The sequence below is a fragment of the Terrapene carolina genome, unplaced genomic scaffold (genome assembly GCF_002925995.2).
Source record: "Terrapene carolina triunguis isolate 2854851 unplaced genomic scaffold, T_m_triunguis-2.0 Scaffold751, whole genome shotgun sequence".
Classification (NCBI taxonomy): Eukaryota; Metazoa; Chordata; order Testudines; family Emydidae; genus Terrapene; species Terrapene triunguis.
This window is the reverse complement of record NW_020665102.1, coordinates 1,138,319-1,164,748: the sequence shown is the minus strand read 5'-3', so window position 1 is coordinate 1,164,748 and position 26,430 is coordinate 1,138,319. Positions and strand designations below refer to the sequence as shown.

The 26,430-nt window shown below is 49.6% G+C and overlaps 1 protein-coding gene across 1 annotated transcript in view; it reads left to right on the top strand.

Annotated features, from left to right (window-relative positions):
* Window positions 1-26,430, top strand: part of LOC112120888 (hydroperoxide isomerase ALOXE3-like) — a 263,609-nt gene that overhangs the window by 60,843 nt on the left and 176,336 nt on the right. Inside the window, 1 exon segment of the mRNA XM_026660350.1 lies at window positions 2,856-2,956. Within this exon segment, the coding sequence (XP_026516135.1) occupies window positions 2,856-2,956 (101 nt within the window).

Sequence of the window (26,430 nt, the reverse complement as noted above, 5' to 3'; positions counted from 1 at the left end):
TCCCTCCCAGGTTTGAGAGCCTGGGAGGGAGGGGGAGACTCCGAGTGGCCGCGGCGCGGGCGCCGCTTCTCCCCCTCCCTCCCTCCCTCCCAGGCTCTGAAGCCTGGGAGGGAGGGGGAGCAGCGGCGCGCGATCAGCTGTTTCACACGCCGTGGCGCGCGAGCGGCAGCAGCAGCAGAGGTGAGCTAGGGCGGCCGGGGCACATTTTTAGGGGTGGCATGCTGGCGACGGCCATGCCGCCCCTAAAAATGTGCCGCCCCAAGCACCAGCTTGTTTTGCTGGTGCCTAGAGCCGGCCCTGGCCGCATTGCCCGGGGAAGGAACCGTGCAGGCCTCTCCTTGTGGCCTTGCTGCTCTGGGTAGAGGCCAAACCAGTGTATAAGGCCCCACGTGGGGAACAACAATTTGATGACGGGCTCTTCTATCTAGCAGAGAAAGATCCAATGGCTGGAAACTGAAACCAAACCAATTCCCATTGGAATGAAGGTGTAAATTTTTACCAGTGAGGGTAATTAATCAGTGGGGAAACTTCCCAAGGGCTGCAGAGTATTTTCCATGACGGGTAATTTTTAGCTCAAGAGTGGATGTTTTTCTGAAGGCTCTGCGCTAGCTGAACCAGGAATTAACTCAGGGAAGTTACACATGTCAGAGTAGATTGTCATGGTGGCTTTAGCATCTAGGAAATGGTCCATTTTTTTTTGCCTTGATTTTTTTTAAAAAAAAAATCTTATTTATTTCATCAAATTCAGGAGGAAACCTTTCTTTGCTTCTACAATGAAGGGCGCAGCTCCACCTGAAATGAAATGTTTTAGCAAATTCTGTTTTGCAACAAAAGTCTAAATGTGTCGGCTTTGTTCGGCAAAAATCTCAGATTTTTTGTGGAAGGGAAATTCCGGGTTCTGCACAGTTCTAGTGTGGAGTCAGGCCCAGGGAAAACAACCCCATAAGCCTGCAGGTTAACTCTACTTTTTAGACATACCCACAGTCTTGAGGACCCTAAAGGTTCCAAACTCATGGATCAGGACCCCCAGTCATGAGAGTGGTTTAAAACTCATGAGATTGAGAAAACAATACACATGGGGTTACTTGTATTTGCCTTCTGGCTTTTTGAACCTTTAGGAATTGCAGTTCCTTAGCTTTGTAATGGTGAGGGTCAGAAACATCCTTATTTGATTTAACGAAAGCTGAGATTCTGTTGTGTTCGCAATAGGCTGGAATCTAGGTCTTCAAGGAAATGAAAAAACACCATGAGACTCGCACTAAAATTGTGAGATTTGGCAACGTTGCTGGTTGCAAGAGCACCCGTACAAAGAGTTGGAACAATCAGTGCCAATGTTTCACAGTGAGGCTGTTAACCAGGGAAACAAACTGCCAAGGGAAGTGGTGAATTGTCCATCTCCTGATGGCTTCATGTCCAGGCTGGAGGCCTCGCTGGAGGATGTGCTAGATGTCCCCTAGTTCTGGTAGGAATTATTCTGGGGGAGTTCTTGGCCTGTCTTACACAGGACATTGGCCTAGAAGATCAGAGTGGGCCCTTCTGGCCTTGAATTCTATGAATCTATTAACTAAAATCAGTGTAAAAATTGCACGTTTCGTTATTGCAAAGTCACTCTGCATGCAGATCAGGACTCGGACTCTCTCTGCTGAGTTGTGGGCATAGAGCTAAGTGATTTTTTTTTAATGTCACCTTTTTTGGCAAAAAATACAGACCTGGTGACACTGAAATATTTCACAGATCTGTGTAAATTTCACCAAATTGCTTCATTAGAAAAACAAATTCTGAATCTCTTTGAAATGAAACCTTTGGACTTTTCCCTTTGAAATAACTTTTTGTTTAGAAATGTCCCTTCATTTTAATTTTGAAAAGTGAGTAAAAGATTAAAAAAAATGTTTGAAATCAAAAGACTTTTTAATGACCTTTCAGTTCCTGAAAAATTTCAGTTTTGGGTGGACCCGAAATAATTTTTTCCCCCTTGTATGGCCAGTGAACCAAAAACTCCATTATTTGCCCCATTCCTCATAGTGGGGAATCATAGAATCATAGATTACGATTGGAAGAGACCTCAGGAGGTCATCTAGTCCAACCCCCTGCTCAGAGCAGGACCAAGACTACCTAAATCATCCCAGCCAGCTGGGCCTTAAAAACCTCTAAGGATGAAGATTCCACCACCTCCCTAGGGAACCCATTCCAGTGCTTCACCACCCTCCCAGTGAAATAGTGTTTCCTAATATCCAAACTAGACCTCCCCCACTGCAACTTGAGACCATTTTTCCTTGTTCTGTCATCTGCCACCACTGAGAACAGCCGAGCTCCATCCTCTTTGGAACCCCTCCTCAGGTAATTGAAGGCTGCTATCAACTCCCCCCTCACTCTTCTCTTCTGCAGACTAAACAAGCCCAGTTCCCTCAGCCTCACCTCATAAATCATGTGCTCCAGCCCCCTGATAATTTTTGTTGCCCTCTGCTGGACTCTCTCCAATTTGTCCACATCGCTTCTGTAGTGGGGAGACCATAACTGGATGCAATACTCCAGGTGTGGCCTCACCAGTGCCGAATAGAGGGAAATCATCACTTCCCTAGGTCTGCTGGCAATGCTCCTACTAATGCAGCCCAATATCCTGTTGACCTTCTTGGCAACAAGGGCACACTGCTGACTCATAATCAGCTTCTCCTCCACTGTAATCCCCAGGTTCTTTTCTGCAGAACTGCTGCTTAACCAATCAGTCCCCAGGGTGTAGCAGTGCTTGACAAGAGGGGATTGAGGCAGCTGTGTGCGTGTGTGTGTGTAGAGGTGTGTTGTTCCCCAAGGCAGAGATGACTCTTGGTGTTTGCTCACTGCCTTTCTCGACCCATTAGGTGTCCCCTCCATATTGCAGACCAGAGCTGAGCTTATCAAGTTCCTCACCATGATCATCTACTGCAGCTCGGCCCGGCATGCCGCTGTCAACAGCGGGCAGGTAGGAGAGAGTTGGGGGGAGCTGGGTTTGAATAGCCCCAAAATATGCTGCTTTTCAGGTTCCCACCTCTCTTTGGAACCCTGGGAAGTTCAGCTGATTTGGTGGGTGGATCTCTGCACTGGGCCAGAGGGTGTCTCCATGGCAAGGGATATCAGTGTCACTCCATTGACACCAGCCGGGATTTGGCCCCATTGACTCCAATGGAGAGACGCCCATTGACACGAACTGGAATCTTACTCTGGCCCTATTGACTCTAAACTGGAAGTAAAGTGCCCAGTTTTAGCAGGGTGGATAATTCAGTATTGGACCCTAAAGACCTTTACCCAGGATCGTGCATCTGGGTGTAGCCTTCCAGCGGTTGCTGGCCTCCATTCAGCGATTACTGTGCTAGGCAGGTCAGACTAGGGGCTCATAATTGTTCCTCCTGGCCTTAAAAACCTGCCAGCCCAATCTGCTTGGGGTGACCCCTCCAGGGAACAGACCTACCCAGCCCCCAGCTGAGTGATTTCCCCTGGGTCACACAGGAAGTCCCTGTGCATTGAGCCCAAGCCACCTCAGGGCTAGGTGGGTTCTCCCACTCTGGACCCATGAAAACATTGGTGCTGCACCACTAGTGCTAGGTTCACATGGTTGCCCCTTTTTGATCCAATTGGCTAGTCAAGTTTCAGGGCCCTCGGTATGTTCCAGGTGGATGCAGAAATCAATGGAGTCTGGTATTCTTTTCGATGCAGTCTGATTTATGTACCAGGAATGGATAAACGCTGCTTCTCTGAATGCAGGAAGAACCCAGGCTTCTTCAGCGAACAGTCCCCAAACCTCTCTCTCTCTAGCCTTTCCCAGGGACACACTGGGTATGTTTACACTGCACATGAAGCCCAGGGTGTGACTCAGGTTTGAGCCCAAGCCCACCTTTCGTCCTCACACAGACCAATCTGACTTGGGTCAGGACCCAGATCCTCGGACTTCGCTGGTGGGGTAGGTCAGAGCCCGAGTCCTACTGTGAGTTAGATCCAAGCCCTGTCATTGGGCAATGTGGACACAGCTCAAGCCGCAGATCCGAGTCAGAAGGTCTGTGTACAGCAATATGGGCTGGAGGCTGGGTAGCCAGCTGTCATGGATGGTGTAGACACAATAAATCCTGCAGCTTGGCAGGGGATTCGACTCGATGACCCTTGCGGTCCCTTGTAACCCTGTGGTTCTATGGACGCGCTGGCATGGCAGAGACCTGGGGCCAGCAATTGTCAACCCAGGTTGACAACGCAGTGCGGATGCTCAGGCCTGGGCTAGGGTACAGCAAGTCCATACACCAGGGTCCCACCGCCCCAGGTTTACACTGCACTGTAGGCGCTCAGGCCGCATTTGCCTTGCTGGCTTTTGCCTCTGCCTCTCGCTCCGTTCTCCTCTGGTCACCGTTTGCGTTCTCTGTCACACAATGGATCCCCCCACACGCGCTGCTAGTTTCTGAGCAGACTCTAACAGGCCTTGTTTTAGGGGTGGCCCCTTGATTGCCTCTGAAACGACGGGGGCGTTCCCACGGCAGTTTGACAGGCTTTCGCCCGGCTCCTAGCAATGCCATTCCTCTGAGCACGGCTCAGCCACTCAACACGCTGCCCTGGCGCTTCGGTGGCACCTCTGCCCGTGGCACACAGCAGTTTAGCCTCCAGAGGATAGAAATGCTTTAGCCTAACAAAATACCCCAGGGGGAAGTGGTGAAATGGACGGGCCTGTGCTAGCCAGGAGGTCAGAGGAGATGATCCAATGTCCCCTTCTGGCCTTAAACTCTATAACGCGGTGAAATTTCCCCCCACCATCCCCAGGACAGTCCTGAGACAGAGACTGGGGGAGGGAAGGCGCAGCACTGGGCTGAGAGGGCTCTGCCCCTCGGCAGCTGCGGCGCATCCTCTGAATGGAGGATCTGCTCCAAAGGGGCCACTGAGGGTCAAGCAGGGGGAGAGAGTGAGGGAGACGCTGTCTGCAGGGTGGGAACCAGTTTGCAGCTTCTGGGCCTGAAGTGGTGCACAGGAAAGTGCCTGGACCCAACCTGGCAGGCAGGGGCCTGCCCCTTTTCCCTCCCCCGCTCTCTGCTGAGGGAAAATAACCGGACTCAAGGACGGGGGCTGGGAAAAGCTCATATGGCTGAGTGAGTGCCTGAGGCTGATTGGGAGCTCTCCATTGAAGGGGGCTGTGCCCATGCCCCAAACCAAGGAGATAGGAGACTAGTCACACACATCACTAAGAGGTGAGCGAGACATTTCACACCTCTCCCTCTTGGGCCCTGGTCCCAGACCCAGTGGAGCAGGAGGGCCCGGGTCCCCCTACCCCTCTCCACCACCCGTTTGGGAGAACTCTAGGGCTTGACCGTCTGCTACTTGCCTGCTAGGCCTGCTGGCTACCAGGCTGGCCCATTCCCGCGATACACCAGGTATGGTCTGTTCCCTGTCCTCACATTGCGAGTCAGCTACCGCCCCTCGAGGCGTTTTGGGGTGTATGGACTGTCGAGCCATGGCCTGCTGGCCTCTGAGTGAAACCCGCTATAGATAGGGCGAGTGCTCCCACAATGCACTGCATGAGCGTTCACACAGGGGCTCAGCTTGCTGTGGTGCTACAGTCCATGAGACGTGCCCCCCTGAAGCCTCAGCCTCCCCCTCACGCAGGGCAATATGGCAACTATGCCAATTCTGCAGCACACCACTTGCTGCGGTGCCGCCTGACACAAGGGAGGTGGTAAGTCCATCAATGGCTGTTAATCAAGCTGGGCAGGGACGCAACCCCATGTTCTGGGTGTCCCCAGCCTCAGAGTGCCAGAAGCTTTGAGTTGACGGCATTGTATGGCTCACTCGACGATTGCCTGTTCTGTTCATTCCCTCTGAAGCACCTGGCATTGGCCACTGTTGGCAGACAGGATACTGGGCTAGACGGACCATTGGTCTGCCCCAGTATGGCCATTCTTATGGGGAAGTCGAGGTTGGTTGGCTTGTTTTAAATCTGTTGCTTGACCACACTTTGGTTCATTATGAAATATACTCAAGAGATCAAATAGTCAATGTCAGTCAGGTTTGTGACTATGGTACAGGAAAAAGGTTCTGTACACTACCAACCGCCAAGGAGCCATCCCGTGCTGTGATGTTACGTTCACCTCATGTGGACGGTGCGCACCCCAATTTACACATTTCATTTGTTAGTCTTTAAGGTGCCACCAGACTCCTTGTTGTTTTTCTGATTTTACAAGTTACACATCTCTTTTCACGTCAGAAAAATCCAACCCATCAGTTCATTCCAGTTCTCTAACTTCTTGTTCTGTTCACATCTTTGTTCTGGATGCTAGCATTCCTGGCACTGAGTCGTGAAGATAATTCCCTAGCTTGTAGTAAGACAGAGAACAAATGTATCTTGATTTTTGACAGGTTTCCTATCTGTGACAAACATTTACTTCACCAGATGCAAGGTGTTATGGGATATTTAGCATCAATGAACAGGATTATGGTATTAGGCCTTTTGGGTAAGATCACTGTTATAATATTTGTACCTACTGTTATTGGTGCTTAATACATATATATGGTGCAGATAATACATATTATTAATATGAGTTATACTTATATGATAGCCACCATAATCAGTCAGCACTGCCATGCCTTGCTTGCAGTTTGCTGGGGTGATCAGCACTCTGTTTAGCCTGGGTGCGAGTGGCCATACTGCAAAGCCAGACTCAGGTTACCGGTGCTGTCCCCTCCCGTTTGTATCTCTAGGGCATATGGGGGTCTATCCCCCAGTTCTCTGTGCTGTGCCGTGGGGTGAGTCTGTCTCAGTGAACTGCGGGAGAACTTGTCTCTCCCTGCCAGGCATGATGGGCTGGAAATGGTGTGAATCCACATTAGGGGCACAGTGCTGCTGTCTCCTGTGCACACCAGAGAGGGAGGAAAAGGAGGCTGAAGTGATGAGGGTGCAGGGGGAGTCGTGTGAAGACACTTGGGGGGCTGAGCACACCCAAGTGGTTTAGCCTGTGTCCTCAATGCAAAGTGTGTGTGTGTGGGGGGGGAGCTGGGGTTACCAGCCCCTGGATTCTCACCCCTGAGCCAGGCCAGCCAGCTGGTTTAAAGCTGCACCAAGCCCAGCTGAGAGCGTTTTATCTGTGGAGAGGAGGGGGGTTAGAGGCAACACCCAGGTGAGAACCTGGGCTAAGTCTGCTGTGTAGATATACTACCACCTAAATGCTGTGCCTTTAAGATCTAATCAGGATCCACAGCCCGGCTTTGTAGCCACTAGGGTCCCTTTCTCAGGACTCCTGGGTGCTCTGGGGTAGCTTTCCCTCCCGCAAGGTGAGGCTCTGACCCACCAGGGTGTGTCTGTACCACAGTACAATTTCGCCGCCTGGATGCCCAACACACTAGGAGCCTTGAGAGCTCCCCCGCCCACCACCAAGGGCACCGTGACCTTGCGCAGCATCCTGGACACCCTGCCCGCGGGTGCACCTGCGCCGTCCTCTCCCTCCTCGCTGTTGTGAGCTATGAGCCAGGAGACCTGGTGAGTGGGGCAGCCCCATGGATGCTGACTGAGAGCTCTGGGCATGGCTGGGGGAGACAGAGGGACAGATGTCTGTGGGGGGGGCAGGGACAATGGCTGGGGAATGCTGGGAGAAAGATGGCAAACAGAGCTGTAAACAGGGGAGTTTCAGTGGGAGTTCTGTTGGAGGAGAAGGGTTTTGTATTTTGTGTATTGTATTTTGTAGTTTATATGTGTGGAGGCTGGTAGGGGCAGTGTGCTTGGAGAGAAGCTGAGCCCTGATTAGGGGGCGGGGCTTCTCTGATTAGGGGTCCTATAAAGGTAGCCAGCCAGTCAGGCAGTGGTATAGACAGCTGCAGTGGCACAGGAGCCAGCAAACAGAGCTGTAAACAGGGGAGTTTCAGTGGGAGTTTACGGGGGAGACTAAAAGACTTAGGCAGAGGAATTGACAGGCCAGTGAAGGGAGGGGTGGTGTCCTGCCGGTGTTCTGGTGCCTGTTGGGGGTTTGTTTTGCTGTAGGTGGTGGTGGTTTGCTTTGGTTTGTGTTTCCTAGACTAACAGGTTTTAGGTGAGAAGGCTATGACCGATACAGAGGCAGCAGTGAAAAACACGAGGATGACTGGATGGGGAAGCTGCGGCATGTACATAATCCTGGAGGGGGTACCTGAAAAGAGTTTTGTCTGCATGAAGTGCCGCCTGATAGAGCTGATGGAAGAAAAGATCCGAGGACTGGAGATGCAAGTAGAAACTCTGGTCGAGTTTAGAAGGGGGTTCGAGCGGATGATGGAGCAAAGACATGAGGAGGCTGAAGGGAAAAGCTCAGACTTGCAGATGGAAGCAGGACCAAAGAATTCTGAGGGGAGACTGCTGGGTGAGGAAAGTGGACAGTGGAAGCATGTGACTAAGAGAACCAGGCAGAGGAAAAGACAGGCCAGTGAAGGAGAAATAGAACCCAAGAACAGGTTTGCAGAGTTGGAAGATGAAGAAGGGGCACAGCAGGTGGTCGCTGAAGGTGAGAGGGCAAGGAAGAAGAGAAGAGCAGCTAGTCCTATAGGAAGAGGTGAAGAGTCAATGGAGACAACACCAAATATGAGCCCCAGGAGGATACGGGATGGGTTGTGGAGGATTGAAAGGGACAATAAAAATCGAGAGGACTTGAAGCCAGAGGGAACAGGGGATAGACCGGAGAATCGCACTGTCACCAGGAAAAGGCAGGTCTACGTGATTGGGGACTCCTTACTGAGAAGAATAGACAGGCCTGTAACTAGAGCTGATCCGGAGAACAGAAGGGTGTGCTGTCTGCTGGGTGCTAAGATATGGGATGTGGACCTGAGGCTGAAAAAGATCCTAATGGGAGCGGGAAAGAATCCGCTGATTCTCCTTCATGTGGGAACGAATGATACAGCTAGATTCTCACTGGAACATATCAAGGGAGACTATGCCAGACTGGGGAAGATGCTTAAGGAAATCGAGGCTCAGGTGATCTTCAGTGGGATTCTGCCTGTTCTTAGAGAAGGGCGACAAAGGTGTGACAAGATTATGGCGGTCAACAGATGGCTAAGACAGTGGTGCTATAAGGAGGGCTTTGGGATGTATGGCCACTGGGAAGCATTCATGGACAGAGGACTGTTCTCTCAGGATGGACTTCACCTGAGTAAGGAGGGAAATAGACTTCTAGGATGGAGTCTGGCACAACTGATTAAGAGAGCTTTAAACTAGGAATTTGGGGGAGATGGTTGGGAGATGTCCAGGTAATCTCCACGCTGGAATTTAACATTGAGAGGGAAGAAAACAAAGCAAAAAAGGATACTGTCGTGTGTAGGAGAATGGACATAAGGAAGAAGGGTAGTGTGGATACCAATCTAATAGGTGATACTGGTGGTAGAATGTCTGTGCCTAATTGGGTAAATGTCAGTGAAGCCAAATGGCAAAAATTAAGATGTTTGTACACTAATGCAAGGAGCCTAGGAAACAAAATGGAGGAACTAGAGCTACTGGTGCAGGAAGTGAAACCGGATATTATAGGGATAAGAGAAACATGGTGGAATAGTAGTCATGACTGGAGTACAGGTATTGAAGGCTATGTGCTGTTTAGGAAAGACAGAAATAAAGGCAAAGGTAGTGGAGTAGCATTGTATATCAATGATGAGGTAAACTGTAAAGAAATAAGAAGTGATGGAATGGATAAGACAGAGTCTGTCTGGGCAAAAATCACATTGGGAAAGAAAGCTACTAGAGCCTCCCCTGAGATAGTGCTTGGGGTGTGCTACAGACCGCTGGGATCTAATTTGGACATGGATAGAGACCTCTTTAATGTTGTTAATGAAGTAAACAGTAATGGGAATTGTGTGATCATGGGAGACTTTAACTTCCCAGATATAGACTGGAGAACAAGTGCTAGTAAGAATAATAGGGCTCAGATTTTTCTGGATGCGATAGCTGATGGATTCCTTCACCAAGTAGTTGAAGTACCAACAAGAGGGGATGCCATTTTAGATTTGGTTTTGGTGAGCAGTGAGGACCTCATAGAAGACATGGTTGTGGGGGACAACCTTGTTTTGAGTGATCATGAGCTAATTCAGTTCAAACTAGATGGAAGGATAAACAAAAATAGATCTGGGACCAGGGTTTTTGATTTCAAAAGAGCTAACTTTAAAGAATTAAGGACATTAGTTAGGGAAGTGGATTGGACCAAAGAACTTGGGGATCTAAAGGAGGAGGCCTGGAATTACTTCAAGTCAAAGTTGCAGAAACTATCAGAAGCCTGCATCCCAAGAAAGGGGCAAAAAATCATAAGCAGGAGTTGTAGACCAAGCTGGATGAGCAAGCATCTCAGAGAGGTGATTAAGGGTATGTCTACACTATGAGAGAAGTTCGATTTTACTTAAATCGAATATGTGGAATCGATATTACAAAGTCGAACGTGTGTATCCACACTAAGGACAGTAATTCGACTTTGTGAGTCCACACTAACGGGGCAAGCATCGACATTGGAAGCGGTGCACTGTGGGCAGCTATCCCACAGTTCCCGCAGTCCCCGCTGCCCATTGGAATTCTGGGTCGAGCTCCCAATGCCTTCTGGGGAAAAAATGTGTCGAGGGTGGTTTTGGGTAACTGTCGTCATCCAACCGTCACTCCCGCCCTCCCTCCCTGAAAGCGCCGGCGGGAAATCAGTTCGCGCACTTTTCTGGTCAGTGACAGCGCGGACGCCACAGCACTGCGAGCATGGAGCCTGCTGCGACCATCGCTGCAGTTATGGCCGTTGTCAACACCTCGCACCTTATCATCCACCTTTCCCAGAGGCAGATGCTGAGAAATCGGGCGAGGAGGCTACGGCAGCGCGGTGAGGACCTGAAGTCTGAGAGTGGCACAGACCTGTCACAAAGCACGGGACCCCGTGCCGAGGACATCATGGTGGCAATGGGTCATGTTGATGTTGTGGAACGGCGATTCTGGGCCCGGGAAACAAGCACGGACTGGTGGGACCGCATAGTGCTGCAGGTCTGGGATGAATCCCAGTGGCTGCGAAACTTTCGCATGCGGAAGGGAACTTTCCTGGAACTTTGTGAGTTGCTGTCCCCTGCCCTGAAGCGCAAGGACACCCGGATGCGAGCAGCCCTGACTGTCCAGAAGCGAGTGGCCATAGCCCTCTGGAAGCTTGCAAAGCCAGACAGCTACCGGTCAATTGCGAACCACTTTGGCGTGGGCAAATCTACTGTGGGGGTTGTTGTGATGCAAGTAGCCAACGCAATCGTTGAGTTACGGCTCTCAAAGGTAGTGACCCTGGGAAACATGGAGGTCATCATAGATGGCTTCGCCGCGATGGGATTCCCAAACTGCGGTGGGGCTATAGATGGAACTCACATCCCTATCCTGGGACCGGACCACCAGGCCAGCCAGTACATTAACAGAAAGGGCTACTTTTCAATGGTGCTGCAAGCACTGGTGGACCATAGGGGATGTTTTACAAACATCAACGTCGGATGGCCAGGCAAGGTTCATGACGCTCGTGTTTTCAGGAACTCTGGTCTGTTTAGACGGCTGCAGGAAGCTATTTACTTCCCGGACCACAAAATAACTGTTGGGGATGTGGAGATGCCTATAGTGATCCTCTAATGCCCTGGCTACCCGCTAATGCCCTGGCTCATGAAGCCCTGTACAGGCGCCCTGGACAGTGAAAAAGAACTCTTCAACTACTGGCTGAGCAAATGCAGAATGGTGGTGGAGTGTGCTTTTGGACGTCTCAAGGGGAGATGGAGAAGCTTACTGACTCGCTCTGATCTCAGCGAAACCAATATCCCCATTGTTATTGCAGCTTGCTGTGTGCTCCACAATCTCTGTGAGAGCAAGGGGGAGACCTTTATGGCGGGGTGGGAGGTTGAGGCAAATAGCCTGGCTGCTGATTACGCCCAGCCAGACAGCCGGGCGATTAGAAGAGCCCAGCGGGACGCGCTGTGCATCCGGGAGGCTTTGAAAGCTAGGTTCCTGAGCAAGCAGGGTAACCTGTGACTATTAAGTTTGTTTACAGAGAAGCTGAACCTGCCCCCGTTTCTTTACCCGGTTAAGGTTCACTATCCTCTCCAGTTACATACCCCGTTCACCCCGTTCACCCCCTTCCAACACACGTTTAAAAATAAAATCACTTGAAATTTGTTAATGAACACCGTTTTCTTTATTACTGTTTTCGCGGTTGTGACGAACTGGGACTGTTCTTACTGTGGGCTTTGAATGCTGACAGGGGAGTGTGGCTAGGATAGTCTGCATTGGGGGATGGGAGACTGACCGACAGAGAATACCTGAGCATGTAACATGAGAACCCAGGAGGGGGCTGGGGCCAGGTGACACCTTTGCCCAGGAAACTGAACAAAGGCTGGGGGAGGGGTCGCTGAAGGCAGAGTCTGGGAAGCTGGCTGGTGAGGTGGCTGGCAGGCAGGGAGGGCTCTGACCTCCGGAGGGGGGCTGGGGTGCCCGAGGACCCCAAGATGGACCTAACTGAGGGGTATCCTGTTGTCTGTGCCTGCAAGACCTGACTTGGACTGTATTCCCGTCGTCTAAATAAACCTTCTGCTTTACTGGCTGGCTGAGAGTCATGGTGAATCGCAGGACGCCGGGGGTGCAGGGCCCTGAGTCCCCCCATACTCCGTGACAGCGGTAAAGTGTTGAACCTGGGACGCAGACTGTGGTGGGGAGTGGGTGTAGTGTAGTGATGCAAAGGACGCTTCTAAACTCGAGGAATGACAGGCTCCGCACTGGTGGACTGGTTGTTTCAACGGAGCCTGACACCCCTTCTGTTCGGGACTCTGTGTGTGGGGGCTATGTGACTTTGTGGCAGGGGGAGGATGGTTACAGATCCCCTGCTGCGTGGCTCTGTGATCCAGGATAAGGACCGCTGCATAAGATCTCTAACCGCCCTCCCCCGCCACAAAGTCACATAGCCCCCCCCCCACACACACACACAGAACATGAAAACCACCTCCCAGACTGACCAGGGTAACTAGTGACTGCAATGTGTGTGTGCCCTGCTGCTGAACCTGCCCCCGCGTCTGTACCCTGGTAAAGGTGACTGTCCTGTCCAATTACCAACCCCCTTCCCCCCCTTCAAACAGACTCTCCTCTAAAAGAACATGATGGAAACAGTAATTAACAGAAACATATTTTTTATTAGCAACTACACATGAAACGGGACTGAAACTGGGACGGGGGCTTGGGTGAGGCGGGAAGGAAAGGACTTATCAAATTTTGGGGAATGACAGCCTTCTGGTACTTGAGCAGTCTGCAGGGGTGGAGTGAGAGTTTTCACGGACTCTGCCGCCCCTCCTTCTTGGGACTTTGGGTGAGGGGGGCATGGGACTGTGTGGCGGGGGAGGGCGGTTAGAGATAGACTGCAGCGGGGCTCTGTCCTCCTGCCTCCGGTCCTGCAGAACATCCACAAGGCGCCGGAGCGTGTCCGTTTGCTCCCTCATTAGTCCAAGCAGCATTTGAGTCGCCTGCTGGTCTTCCTGCCGCCACCTCTCCTCCCGTTCAATGTGTGATCGGTGGATTTGGGACAAGTTCTCCCTCCACTGGGTCTGCTGGGCTGCCTGGGCTCGGGAGCAGACCATAAGTTCTGAGAACATGTCCTCCCGTGTCCTCTTCTTCCTACGCCTAATCTGCGCTAGCCTCTGGGAGTGTGATGCCAGGGTAGGTCGGGAGACAGTCGCAGCTGTGGGATGGGAAAAAGGGAGTGAATTCCTCAGAAAGATAAATTTAGTTGTGAACAAAGAACATAGTCTTTCTCTGTGAACAAGACCATGCACAGCACCTATCACATGCGCACTCAGGACAAGGTTGAATTTTCGGCCTTCACATTCAGTGCCTGGGGTCTTGCAGTGCAGATCAGACAAGCGGGGCAGGACAGCGGAATTTGTGTAGCAGGCCGACATGGTAAGCCATAGACTTGTGGCTGCTTAAAACTTTAATAATAGCACTGGCCTCCTTTCACGTTCAAAGCAATGCCAGTCCCTGCTGCCAGCAATCCGGCAAGCATGAACTCTGCCCCTGTCCCACCCCCTCGCGGCTGTCCCAGGGAAAGATCCCTGTATGCTGCCCCTCTCCCACCTCCACCGCATGGCTGTAAACTGCCGGTTACAGTTCTGTAAAGGAACAGGCAAGCAGTCCCAATACTAACATTCCCCTACCTAATTCAAAGCAGGTCACCATGAGCGACATCACTGTGATGAGGATTTCAGAGACGGAGAAAGAAAGGATGCTTCGGGAAAGCATGCAAAGACCAGGGCCGTATGCTGCTATGCTCTGCAAGGCAATGATCCCCGAGTACTTGCTTGTCTCCTGGCGCGGAAACGTTTCATACCACGGAGGACCCAATAAGGCCGCTCTCCCCAGGAACCTGATGCAAAGGCTTTCCAATTACCTCCAGGAGAGCTTCGTGGAGATGTCCCAGGAGGATTTCTGCTCTATCCCCGGACATATAGACCGGATTTTACTGTAGCTGCACTGGCAGGGACTAAACAGTAGAGCGCCTAGCGCAAACCAATCATGCTAAAGCGGACATTGTTAGATTTTTTTCAGTAGTTGCACTGCCAAGGACTGAAATGTTAAGCTCCTAGGGCAAAGCAATCATGCAAAACCCATTGTTAATATTGTTAATATTCCTGTTCTGTTAAAAATAAATGTTTACATGTTTAAAACACTTACCGACTGATCCTTCCCCTGATTCTGTGTCCGGGTTAACGCCTGGGGACGGTTGGTAGGGGATCTCTGTAAGGGTGATGAAGAGATCCTGGCTGTCGGGGAAATCAGCGTTGTAAGCGCTGTCGACTGCCTCGTCCTCCTCATCTCCTTCCTCATCTTCCCCGTCCACTAACATGTCCGAGGAACCGGCCGTCGACAATATTCCATCCTCAGAGTCTACGGTCAGTGGTGGGGTAGTGGTGGTGGCCGCACCTAGGATGGAATGCAGTGCCTCGTAGAAACAGGATGTCTGGGGCTGGGTTCCGGAGCGTCCGTTTGCCTCTTTGGTCTTCTGGTAGCCTTGTCTCAGCTCCTTGATTTTCATGCGGCACTGCGTTGCATCCCGGCTGTATCCTCTCTCTGCCATGGCTTTTGAGATCTTCTCGTAGATCTTTGCATTCCATTTTTTCGATCGCAGCTCGGAAAGCACGGACTCATCGCCCCACACAGCGATCAGATCGAAGACTTCCCGATCAGTCCATGCTGGGGCCCTCTTTCTATTCTGAGATTGCATGGCCATCTCTGCTGGAGAGCTCTGCATCATTGCCAGTGCTGCTGAGCTCGCCACGATGTCCAAACAGGAAATGAGATTCAAACTGGCCAGACAGGAAAAGGAATTCAAATTTTCCCAGGGCTTTTCCTGTGTGGCTGGTCAGAGCATCCGAGCTCGGACTGCTGTCCAGAGCGTCAACAGAGTGGTGCACTGTGGGATAGCTCCCGGAGCTATTAGCGTTGATTTCCATCCACACCTAGCCTAATTCGACATGGCCATGTCGAATTTAGCGCTACTCCCCTCTTTGGGGAGGAGTACAGAAGTCGAATTTAAGAGACCTCTATGTCGAACTAAATAGCTTCGTTGTGTGGACAGGTGCAGAGTTAATTCGATGTAATGCTGCTAAATTCGACATAAACTCCTAGTGTAGACCAGGCCTAAGAAATAGCAGAAAGCCTACAAGGAATGGAAGATGGGAGGGATCAGCAAGGAAAGCTACCTTACTGAGGTCAGAACATGTAGGGATAAAGTGAGAAAGGCCAAAAGCCATGTAGAGTTGGACCTTGCAAAGGGAATTAAAACCAATAGTAAAAGATTCTATAGCCATATAAATAAGAAGAAAACAAAGAAAGAAGAAATGGGACTGCTAAACACTGAGGATGGAGTGGAGGTTAAGGATAATCTAGGCATGGCCCAATATCTAAACAAATACTTTGCCTCAGTCTTTAATGAGGCTAATGAGGAGCTTAGGGATAATGGTAGGATGACAAATGGGAATGAGGCAATGGAGGTAGATATTACCACATCCGAGGTAGAAGCCAAACTTGAACAGCTTAATGGGACGAAATCGGAGAGCCCAGATAATCTTCATCCAAGAATATTAAAGGAACTGGCACATGAAATTGCAAGCCTATTAGCAAGAATTTTTAATGAATCAGTAAACTCAGGGATTGTACCGTATGACTGGAGAATTGCTAACATAGTTCCTATTTTTAAGAAAGGGAAAAAAAGTGATCCGAGTAACTATAGGCCTGTTAGTTTAACATCTGTAGTATACAAGGTCCTGGAAAACAATTTGAAGGAGAAAGTAGTTAAGGACATTGATGTCAATGGTAACTGGGACAAAATACAAGATGGTTTTACAAAAGGTAGATCATGCCAAACCAACCTGATCTCCTTCTTTGAGAAGGTAACAGATCTTTTAGATAAAGGAAACGCAGTGGATCTAATTTACCTCGATTTCAGTAAGGCATTTGATATGGTTCCACATGCGGAATTATTAGTTAAATTGGAAAAGATGGGGATCAATATGAAAACTGAAAGGTGGATAAGGAACTGGTTAAAGGGGAGACTACAACGGGTCATACTAAAAGGTGAACTGTCAGGCTGGAAGGAGGTGTCGTGGAAAGAATCACCCACGCAGTGATTTTAGTTCACAGACTCAGAGCCTGAGGCCTTTATTGCAATACATACCAAACGCGTTGGGGTGCAGTTTCAAAACTAGCACACCGAGCCCTACACACACGGGCTTTTTATTCCATTAAACCACAAGCAAGGTACAAACAATACGTCATGAGTTAAGAAATTGGGGACGAATCACAAACTGGGCATAGGGTGAACACGAGCTCGGGGACAAATCACAGGCTGGGTTTGGGGTGAGCACGAGCTGATCATGAGCTAAGGAGCTGGGGTTGGGGTCAGTCCTCCCTCCTCCCCTTGCCCACTTTCTCAATTTCCGAGAGGTGGGTGTAGAGGGGTGCTCGGTGGTTTCCGCAGGGGTGGTGCTCGGCCCTAGCTTGGGTACATTTCTTAAGACTTGGTACATGTCATTTTTCCGGGGGATTTTGGCGACAGGCTAAGGGGGGGCTTCCCAGGAGATGCTTAAAGGGGAACTATTATTGGTTAATTTGCAGATAGCTGGAATTGGAGAATTTACAGATAGCTACAACTGCAAGAGTGATTAGCTCTTTGCAAAAGCAATTTCTTAATGTATTTCATAAACTTGCGGTTATTATATTCTGTGTTTCTTTCCTTCCTTCCTTTCCCCTCCTCTGTTACTACTTTTGTCTGGGTTTTGGCAGAGAATTGATTTGAGCAGTATTGTTCAGGCTTTTAGGCCTTCTCTACTCTGCACAAAGGTCACCATCATGACAGCTTTCTGTTGGAGGTGTTTTGGGGCCTGTAGGCCCAGAACTTTGGCTATCGGAAAGGAGGCCCCCCCTGTTCTGTTCCTCCACAGAGGTTACTAGTGGAGTTCCTCAGGGATCGGTTTTGGGACCAATCTCATTTAATCTTTTTATTACTGACCTTGGCACAAAAAGTGGGAATGTGCTAATAAAGTTTGTGGATGACGCAAAGCTGGGAGGTAGTGCTAACACAGAGAAGGACCAGGATATCATACAGGAAGATCTGGATGACCTTGTAAACTGGAGTAATAGTAATAGGATGAAATTTAATAGTGAAAAGTGCAAGGTCATGCATTTGGAGATTAATAACAAGAATTTTGATTATAAATTGGGGACACATCAGTTGGAAGTAACAGAGGAGGAGAAGGACCTCGGAGTATTGGTTGATCACAGGATGACTATGAGCTGCCAATGTGATATGGCCATTAAAAAAGCTAATACGGTTTTAGGATGCATTAGGCGAGGTATTTCCAGTGAAGATAAGGAGGTTTTAGTACCGTTATACAAGGCACTGGTGAGACCTCATCTGGAATACTGTGTGCAGTTCTGGTCTCCTATATTTAAGAAGGATGAATTCAAACTGGAACAGGTACAGAGAAGGGCTACTAGGATGATCCGAGGAATGGAAAACCTGTCTTATGAAAGGAGACTGAAAGAGCTTGGCTTGTTCAGCCTAACCAAAAGAAGGCTGAGGGGAGATATGATTGCTCTTTATAAATATATTAGAGGGATAAATATCAGGGAGGGAGAGGAATTATTTAAGCTTAGTACCAATGTGGACACAAGAACAAATGGAACTGGACACTAGGAAGTTTAGACTTGAAATTAGATGAAGGTTTCTAACCATTAGAGGAGTGAAGTTCTGGAACAGCCTTCCAAGGGGAGTAGTGGGGGCAAAAGACATATCTGGCTTCAAAACTAAGCTTGAAAAGTTTATGGAGGGGATGGTATGATGGGATAGCCTAATTTTGCCAATTAACTGATCTTTGATTATTAGCAGGTAATTAGGCCCAAGGTCTGTGATAGCATGTTAGATGGGGTGGGATCTGAGTTACTACAGAGAATTCTTTCCTGGGTGCTGGCTGGTGAGTCTTGCCCACATGCTCAGGGTTTAACTGACTGCCATATTTGGGGTCGGGAAGGAATTTTCCTCCCGGGAAGATTGGCAGAGGCCCTGGTGATTTTTCGCCTTCCTCTGGAGCATGGGGCACAGGTCATTTGCTGGAAGATTCTCTGCACCTTGAGGTCTTTAAACCATGATTTGAGGACTTCAATAACTCAGACATAGGTTAGGGGTTTTGTTACAGGAGTGGGTGGGTGAGATTCTGTGGCCTGCGTTGTGCAGGAGGTCAGACCTTAAGTCTATGAATCTATGAATCTATTTATGGAAATGAGATCATGAATATTCATCAGCCCTGCAAATTAGGGTGGTGGCAAGGGACCCCTCCCCCAACTCAGCCTTCCTAGTGGAGCTGGGTCCCACGGAGAATTTCTGCCATTTTGAAATTGCTTCCTTCTGTGCTTCAGAGCTGGGCACTCAGCCAGTAGCTGCCACTCTCTGGCTGCCCAGCTCTGAAGGCAAAGTGGAGAGAGAGGGAAGCGCTGAAGGAAGGGTGGCACGGTATGGTATTGCCATCCTCCCTTCTCTTTAATCCACTGTATGTCATGTTCAGTTAATATCGGTCTAGCTTTTTAATCAAAATGCCATGTGGTACCAAGTCAAATGCGTTACAGAACTCCTAGTCTATTACATCAATACTATTACCTTTATCAGCCACGCTTGTAATCTCACCCAAAAAAGATATGTCAAGTTAGTTTGACAGGATCTATTTGCCATAAACCCATGCTGAGTGGCATTCATTATATTACACTCCTTTCATTCTTTATTAAGTCCCTTATCAGCTGCTCCATTATATTGCTCAGGATCGACATCAGGCTGACCAGCCTGGGAAATCACATTTACTCTTTTTAAATATTGGCACAACGTTAGCTTCAGTCAAGTCCTCTTGAACTTCCCTAGTGCTCCAAGACCTATTGAAAATCAGCGTTAGCAGCCCAGTGAGCTCCTCAGCCAGCTCTTCTAAAACTCTTGGTTGCAAGTTATTTGGATCTGCTGATTTAAAAAATGTCTATCTTTAGTGACTGAGGTTTAAATTCCTCCTGAGATACTAGTGGAAAGGAAAGAGTGTTGTCATCATTGGATGATATGACTGCAACATCTGTTTTTTCCCCCAGTTACAGAACAGAAATATTTATTGAACACCTTTGCATTATAGCATGTGTGACAAAGTTCCTCCTCTATCTTGGCGGGTCCTGCGCTTATTGGTGGATTTTCTTGCCTCAGAGATTCACCATGTGGGTTGGGGAACAGCCCAGAGACCTTTCCCTCTGGAAGAACCCACAGTCCAGGTCAATTGGGAGGTTTGGGGGGAACCCGGGCCCGCCCTCTACTCCGGGTTCCAGCCCAGGGCCCTGTGGATTGCAGCTGTCTATAGTGCCTCCTGTAACAGCTGCATGACAGCTACAACTCCTTGGGCTACTTCCCCATGGCCTCCTCCAAACACCTTCCTCATTCTCACCACAGGACCTTCCTCCTGGTGTCTGATAACGCTTGTGCTCCTCAGTCCTCCAGCAGCACACCCTCTCACTCTCAGCTCCTTGCGCCTCTTGCTCCCAGCTCCTCACACTCACACCACAAACTGAAGTGAGCTCCTTTTAAAACCCAGGTGTCCTGATTAGCCTGCCTTAATCTGTTCAATATCTTCATTAATGACTTAGATATTGGCATAGAAAGTACGCTTATTAAGTTTGCGGATGATACCAAACTGGGAGGGATTGCAACTGCTTTGGAGGACAGGGTCATAATTCAAAATGATCTGGACAAATTGGAGAAATGGTCTGAGTTAAACAGGATGAAGTTTAACAAAGACAAATGCAAAGTGCTCCACTTAGGAAGAAAAAATCAGTTCCACACATACAGAATGGGAAGAGACTGTCTAGGAAGGAGTACGACAGAAAGGGATCTAGGGGTAATAGTGGACCACAAGCTAAATATGAGTCAACAGTGTGATGCTGTTGCAAAAAAAGCAAACATGATTCTGGGATGTATTAACAGGTGTGTTGTGAGCAAGACACGAGAAGTCATTCTTCCGCTCTACTCTGCTCTGGTTAGGCCTCAGCTGGAGTATTGTGTCCAGTTCTGGGCACCGCATTTCAAGAAAGATGTGGAGAAATTGGAAAGGGTCCAGAGAAGAGCAACAAGAATGATTAAAGGTCTTGAGAACATGACCTATGAAGGAAGGCTGAAAGAATTGGGTTTGTTTAGTTTGGAAAAGAGAAGACTGAGAGGGGACATGATAGCAATTTTCAGGTATCTAAAAGGGTGTCATAAGGAGGAGGGAGAAAACTTGTTCACCTTAGCCTCTGAGGATAGAACAAGAAGCAATGGGCTTAAACTGCAGCAAGGGAGGTCTAGGTTGGACATTAGGAAAAAGTTCCTAAGTGTCACGGTGGTTAAACACTGGAATAAATTGCCTAGGGAGGTTGTGGAATCTCCATCTCTGGAGATATTTAAGAGTAGATTAGATAAATGTCTATCAGGGATGGTCTAGACAGTATTTGGTCCTGCCATGAGGGCAGGGGACTGGACTCGATGATCTCTCTAGGTCCCTTCCAGTCCTAGAATCTATGAATCTATGAATCTATAATTGATTCTAGCAGCTTCTTCTTAATTGGCTCCAGGTGTCCTAATTAGCCTGCCTGCCTTAACTGGTTCTAGAAGGTTCCTGATTACTCTAGTGCAGTCCCTGTTCTGGTCACTCAGGGAACAGAAAACTACTCCTCCAGTGACCAGTATATTTGCCCTCTACCAGATTCCTGTACCCCACTGATCTGGGTCTGTCACATATCCCTCCCCCCTGCTCAACGCCAAGGGGTTGGGCAGCTTGGGACGCCAGACAGTGTACACGTGACAAGCCATCGGCGTTGCCATGACGGCTCCCTGCTCTGTGTTGCACACGGAACTGGAAAGGTTGGAGGCATAAGAACCATCTGGTCACCCTTGTGTTCTTCTCCTTGTTCCGCTGCATCCATTGAAGAGGGGCATGGTCGGTCACGAGGACAAATCTGCACCCGAGCAGGTAGTAGCGCAATGTTTCCATGGCCCATTTTACAGCGAGGCATTCTCTCTCCACCACTGCATATTTTTGTTCCCTTGGAAGGAGTTTCCGACTGAGGTATAGAATTGGGTGTTCCTCCTCCCCGACCATCTGTGATAGAACGTCCCCCAACCCTACTTCCGATGCATCCGTCTGCAGGATAAACTCCTTGGTGAAATCAGGGGCTATCAGTACGGGCTTACTGCAGAGGGCAGTCTGTAGGTCTGTGATTGCTTCCTCTGCTGCATCAGACCATCTCACCAGATCAGGTCCACGGGCTTTCACTAGGTCTGTCAGGGGGCTTGCCCTTGTGGCAAAGTGGGGGATAAATCGTTGGTAATACCCCACCACACCTAGGAACGCCCGGACTTGTTTCTTGCGACTTGGTCGGGGCCAATTTTGGATGGCCTCTAACTTGTTCACTTGGGGTTTTACCAGACCTTTTCCCACAATGTAGCCAAGATATTTGGCCTCTGTAAACCCTACAGTGCACTTGGCAGGGTTTGCTGTAAGGCCAGCTCACCTGAAGGTATCGAGGATTGCCTCCATCTTCTCCAGGTGGGTTTCCCAGTCTGGGGTATGAATGACCACATCGTCCAAGTAGGCAGCAGCATAACTGTTATGCGGGTGTAATAGCTTGTCCATGAGGTGCTGGAAGATAGCTGGGGCCCCATGTAGTCCAAAAGGGAGGACAGTATATTGAAAAAGACCCTCTGGTGTAGAGAACGCAGTCTTTTCCTTTGCGTCTTCTGCAAGGGGAATCTGCCAGTACCCCTTTGTCAAGTCTAGGGTAGTCAATACCGGGCATTACCCAGACGGTCCACTAGCTCATCTATGCGAGGTATGGGGTACGCGTCGAACTGGGATACTTGGTTTAGTCGCCGGAAGTCATTGCAAAATCTTGTGGTGCCATCAGGCTTGGGCACCAGCACGATTGGGCTGGACCACTGACTGTGGGATTCTTCGATGATCCCCAACTCCAGCATTTTTTTTACTTCTGCTTTTATTTCCTCCCTTTTTGCCGCTGGCACCCGATAGGGCCTCATTGTTACTCTGGCCCCAGGGTTCGTGACAATGTGGTGATATGTCTCGGTTGTTCGACCCGGTTTTGTCAAGAACACATCTTGGTTCCGGAAGATCATCTCAGACACCTCATTCTTCTGGTCTGGTGTTAAATCGGGAGACACTCTCACCTGTTTGGAAGGCTTGTTTTCCTGGGTTAGGTCTTTTTGGACCGTTGTGCATGCCTCTTGTGCATGCCAGGGTTTCAGAAGGTTAACGTGATAAATCTGTTCTTGTTTTCTGCGTCCTGGCTGCCGCACCTTGTAGGTTACTTCCCCCACGGGCTCAACCATCTCATAGGGCCCCTGCCATTGGGCCAGAAGCTTGCTTTCTGCCATGGGTACCAACACCATAACCCGATCCCCTGGTTGGAACTGTCGCACTTTTGCCTGGCAATTGTAATGGGTTTTCTGGGCCTCCTGTGCCTTCTCCAAATGTTCCCGTACAATAGGGGTAACCCGGGCTATCCGGTCTCGCATCTGCATTACATGCTCTATTATATTTCTCCTCTCATTGGGTTCCTCTTCCCAGAGCTCTTTGGAGATATCTAGTATGCCACGGGGGTGACGCCCGTATAATAACTCGAAGGGGGAAAACCCAGTTGAGGCCTGAGGTACCTCCCAGATAGTGAACAAAAGGTAGGGTAGTAGGGTGTCCCAATCCTTCCCATCTCGACTTACCACCTTCCTTATCATAGCCTTGAGGGTTCGGTTAAACCTTTCTACCAACCCATCAGTCTGCGGATGGTAGACCGAAGTTCTCAGGGTATGTATATGGAGCAGAATACAGGGGTCCTTCATTAGCTTCGACATAAATGGGGTTCCTTGGTTGGTTAATATCTCCTTTGGTAGCCCCATTCGGGCAAAGATCCCCACCAGCTCTTTGGCTATAGTTTTAGAGGCCGTGTTCCGCAGGGGGACGGCTTCTGGGTAGCGAGTAGCATAATCCAAAACAACAAGTATATATTGGTGGCCCCGAGCCGTCTTCTCCAGGGGTCCCACTAGGTCCATGGCTATTCACTCGAAGGGGACCTCTATGATGGGAAGGGGTACTAAAGGTGCCCCTGGTCTGGTATACATATGTGGGGTTAGTGAGACCCCCACAAGGTGGATTAGGGAGCATGGATCTGCCCAGTTCCCCAGGTTACACTGCATAGGCTCCTCAGCATTGGGACACTGTGCAGCTATGTGGCCCCACTCCCTGCAGGCATAACATCTGTATGGAGCCCTAGGCGTTCCCCGATCTCTTGGTTTGGGCAGTCTAACATCACGATCCTCTTCTCCCTCAGTGCTCCGACTCTTTGTGGCGTCTGATGGGCCTTCAGCCTCTCTCTTTTTCCACTTGGGCTCTCCTGGTGGCCCAGTCACCCGAACTTTAGGGCTTGGTGCTGCTAGTTTAACCCAGGGTGCCTCTTCCTTAACTGGTTGGGTCAGCTCCCTCGCTGTCCTTCGCCTCTCTACCAGGGTGACAACCTCATCATAGGTGGAGGGTTCGTTCTGGCTTACCCAGGCATGAAGGTCTGGTGGTAGTCCCCTCATGTATCGGTCGATGACCAGAACTGCTAGTATCTCTTCCGGACTCCGGGACTCTGTCTGCAACTACTTTCGTGTGAGATGGATGAGGTCATACAATTGGGACCGCAGGGTTTTGTCTTCCTGGTACCTCCAGCTGTGATACTGGTGGGCCCGCACTGCTGTCATTACCCCAGATCTGGCCAGGATCTCTGCTTTCAGCTGGGGGTAGTCTGCCGCAGCCTTTTCAGGCAGATCATGGTAGGCCTTCTGGGCCTCCCCACACAGGAATGGGGCAAGGATGCCAGACCACTGATTTATAGGCCAGGCCTCCCATAGGGCTGTCCTCTCAAAGGCCACAAGGTATGCCTCTACATCATCCTCCCGTGTCATTTTCTGCAGCCAATGGCTGGCCCGTATGAGCCGCGTCCCATCATAGCCGCAATTCAGCTCTGTAAGGGACTTTACCTGGTTTACCAGTTCCCGCAACATAGCTCGGTCTTCAGCAGCCTGGTCCATCAGCAGGCGATTAGTCTCTTGCTGCAGCCACACTGCTTCCTGTTGGGCAGCTGCCTGGACACGGGTAGCCTCCTGCTGGGCCACCGTAGCTTGTATCAGTGCCCACACTACGTCATCCATTGTGGTGAAAAAAAATAAACCCTCTCCTTTTTTTTTTAATCACCCTCCTTCTTCCACTGCGCTGTGCACCCCAAGATCCCACCTCTGACACCAGTTGTGACAAAGTTCCTCCTCTATCTTGGCGGGTCCTGCGCTTATTGGTGGATTTTCTTGCCTCAGAGATTCACCATGTGGGTTGGAGAACAGCCCAGAGACCTTCCCCTCTGGAAGAACCCACAGTCCAGGTCAATTGGGAGGTTTGGGGGGAACCCGGGCCCGCCCTCTACTCCGGGTTCCAGCCCAGGGCCCTGTGGATTGCAGCTGTCTATAGTGCCTCCTGTAACAGCTGCATGACAGCTACAACTCCCTGGGCTACTTCCCCATGGCCTCCTCCAAACACCTTCCTTATTCTCACCACAGGACCTTCCTCCTGGTGTCTGATAACGCTTGTACTCCTCAGTCCTCCAGCAGCACTCACTCTCAGCTCCTTGCGCCTCTTGCTCCCAGCTCCTCACCCTCTCACCACAAACTGAAGTGAGCTCCTTTTAAAACCCAGGTGCCCTGATTAGCCTGCCTTAATTGATTCTAGCAGCTTCTTCTTAATTGGCTCCAGGTGTCCTAATTAGCCTGCCTGCCTTAACTAGTTCTAGCAGGTTCCTGATTACTCTAGTGCAGCCCCTGCTCTGGTCACTCAGGGAACAGAAAACTACTCATCCAGTGACCAGTATGTTTGCCCTCTACCAGACTCCTGTACCCCATTGGTCTGGGTCTGTCACACATGTTAAATGTTAAATATAATATATATACACTATAATATTTCACAGTTTTTTTTCTATAATGGCATAACACTGTAATTTAGTATTAAATATACTCTATACAAATATATTAAAATATTTTGATCACATCAAAACACTACAGGATAATATAAAATATATATATAATATTAAATATAATAGAATATTAAAAGATTATAATAGAATATAAAAGTTTAAATGAAGTGAGAATGTCAAAACAAAACATTTTCACCAGATCAAAATTCAATGAGAAAGTCTAAACGATTTCCACCTTTTTTTCACTCCTCTCCGCTCCCTCCCCTCGTCATGCGCCCTAAAGGCAGGAGGGGGCAGAAAGGAGTGAGCGTTGGGCGGGAAACACTTGGGCTCTCAGAGAAGAGTGAGCAGCGGGCAGGCAGGGGGAGCCTTGGGGGAGGAGGTGGAGAGAAGTGGGCGTCAGGTGCCTGGGGATGGATCACTTGATAATTGCCCTGTTCTGTTCATTCCCTCTGCTGCACCTGGCACTGGCCACTGTTGGAAGACAGGACACTGGGTAGATGGACCATTGGTCTGACCCAGAGTGGCCGTTTTTATGTTCTGTTGGAAGCAGATATTGGAGTTGTTCTCATAGGTGGCTAGTGAGAGATTCCCTGGTACCCAAAGGGAAAGAGAAAGCACCAGTTGTGCCTGATTGTCCATTACTCAGGAGAATCAGAAGGGATCCAAGAAGAAGTACATTTGGGCCAGCTTGGAATGGACCCTAGTTCTTCCCCTTTGCCGAGGGGGATCTGTGAATTCAGTGTCTCCATATTCACTTCTCTCTTTGCTCTTTTCCAGAGACCCCTGGGCTGCTACCCTGAGGAGCACTTCACTGAGGAAGTGCCCAAGCGGCTTATTGCACTGGTCTACAATTTTTGAGAAGTCGTCTGCTTCAGAGATAAAAT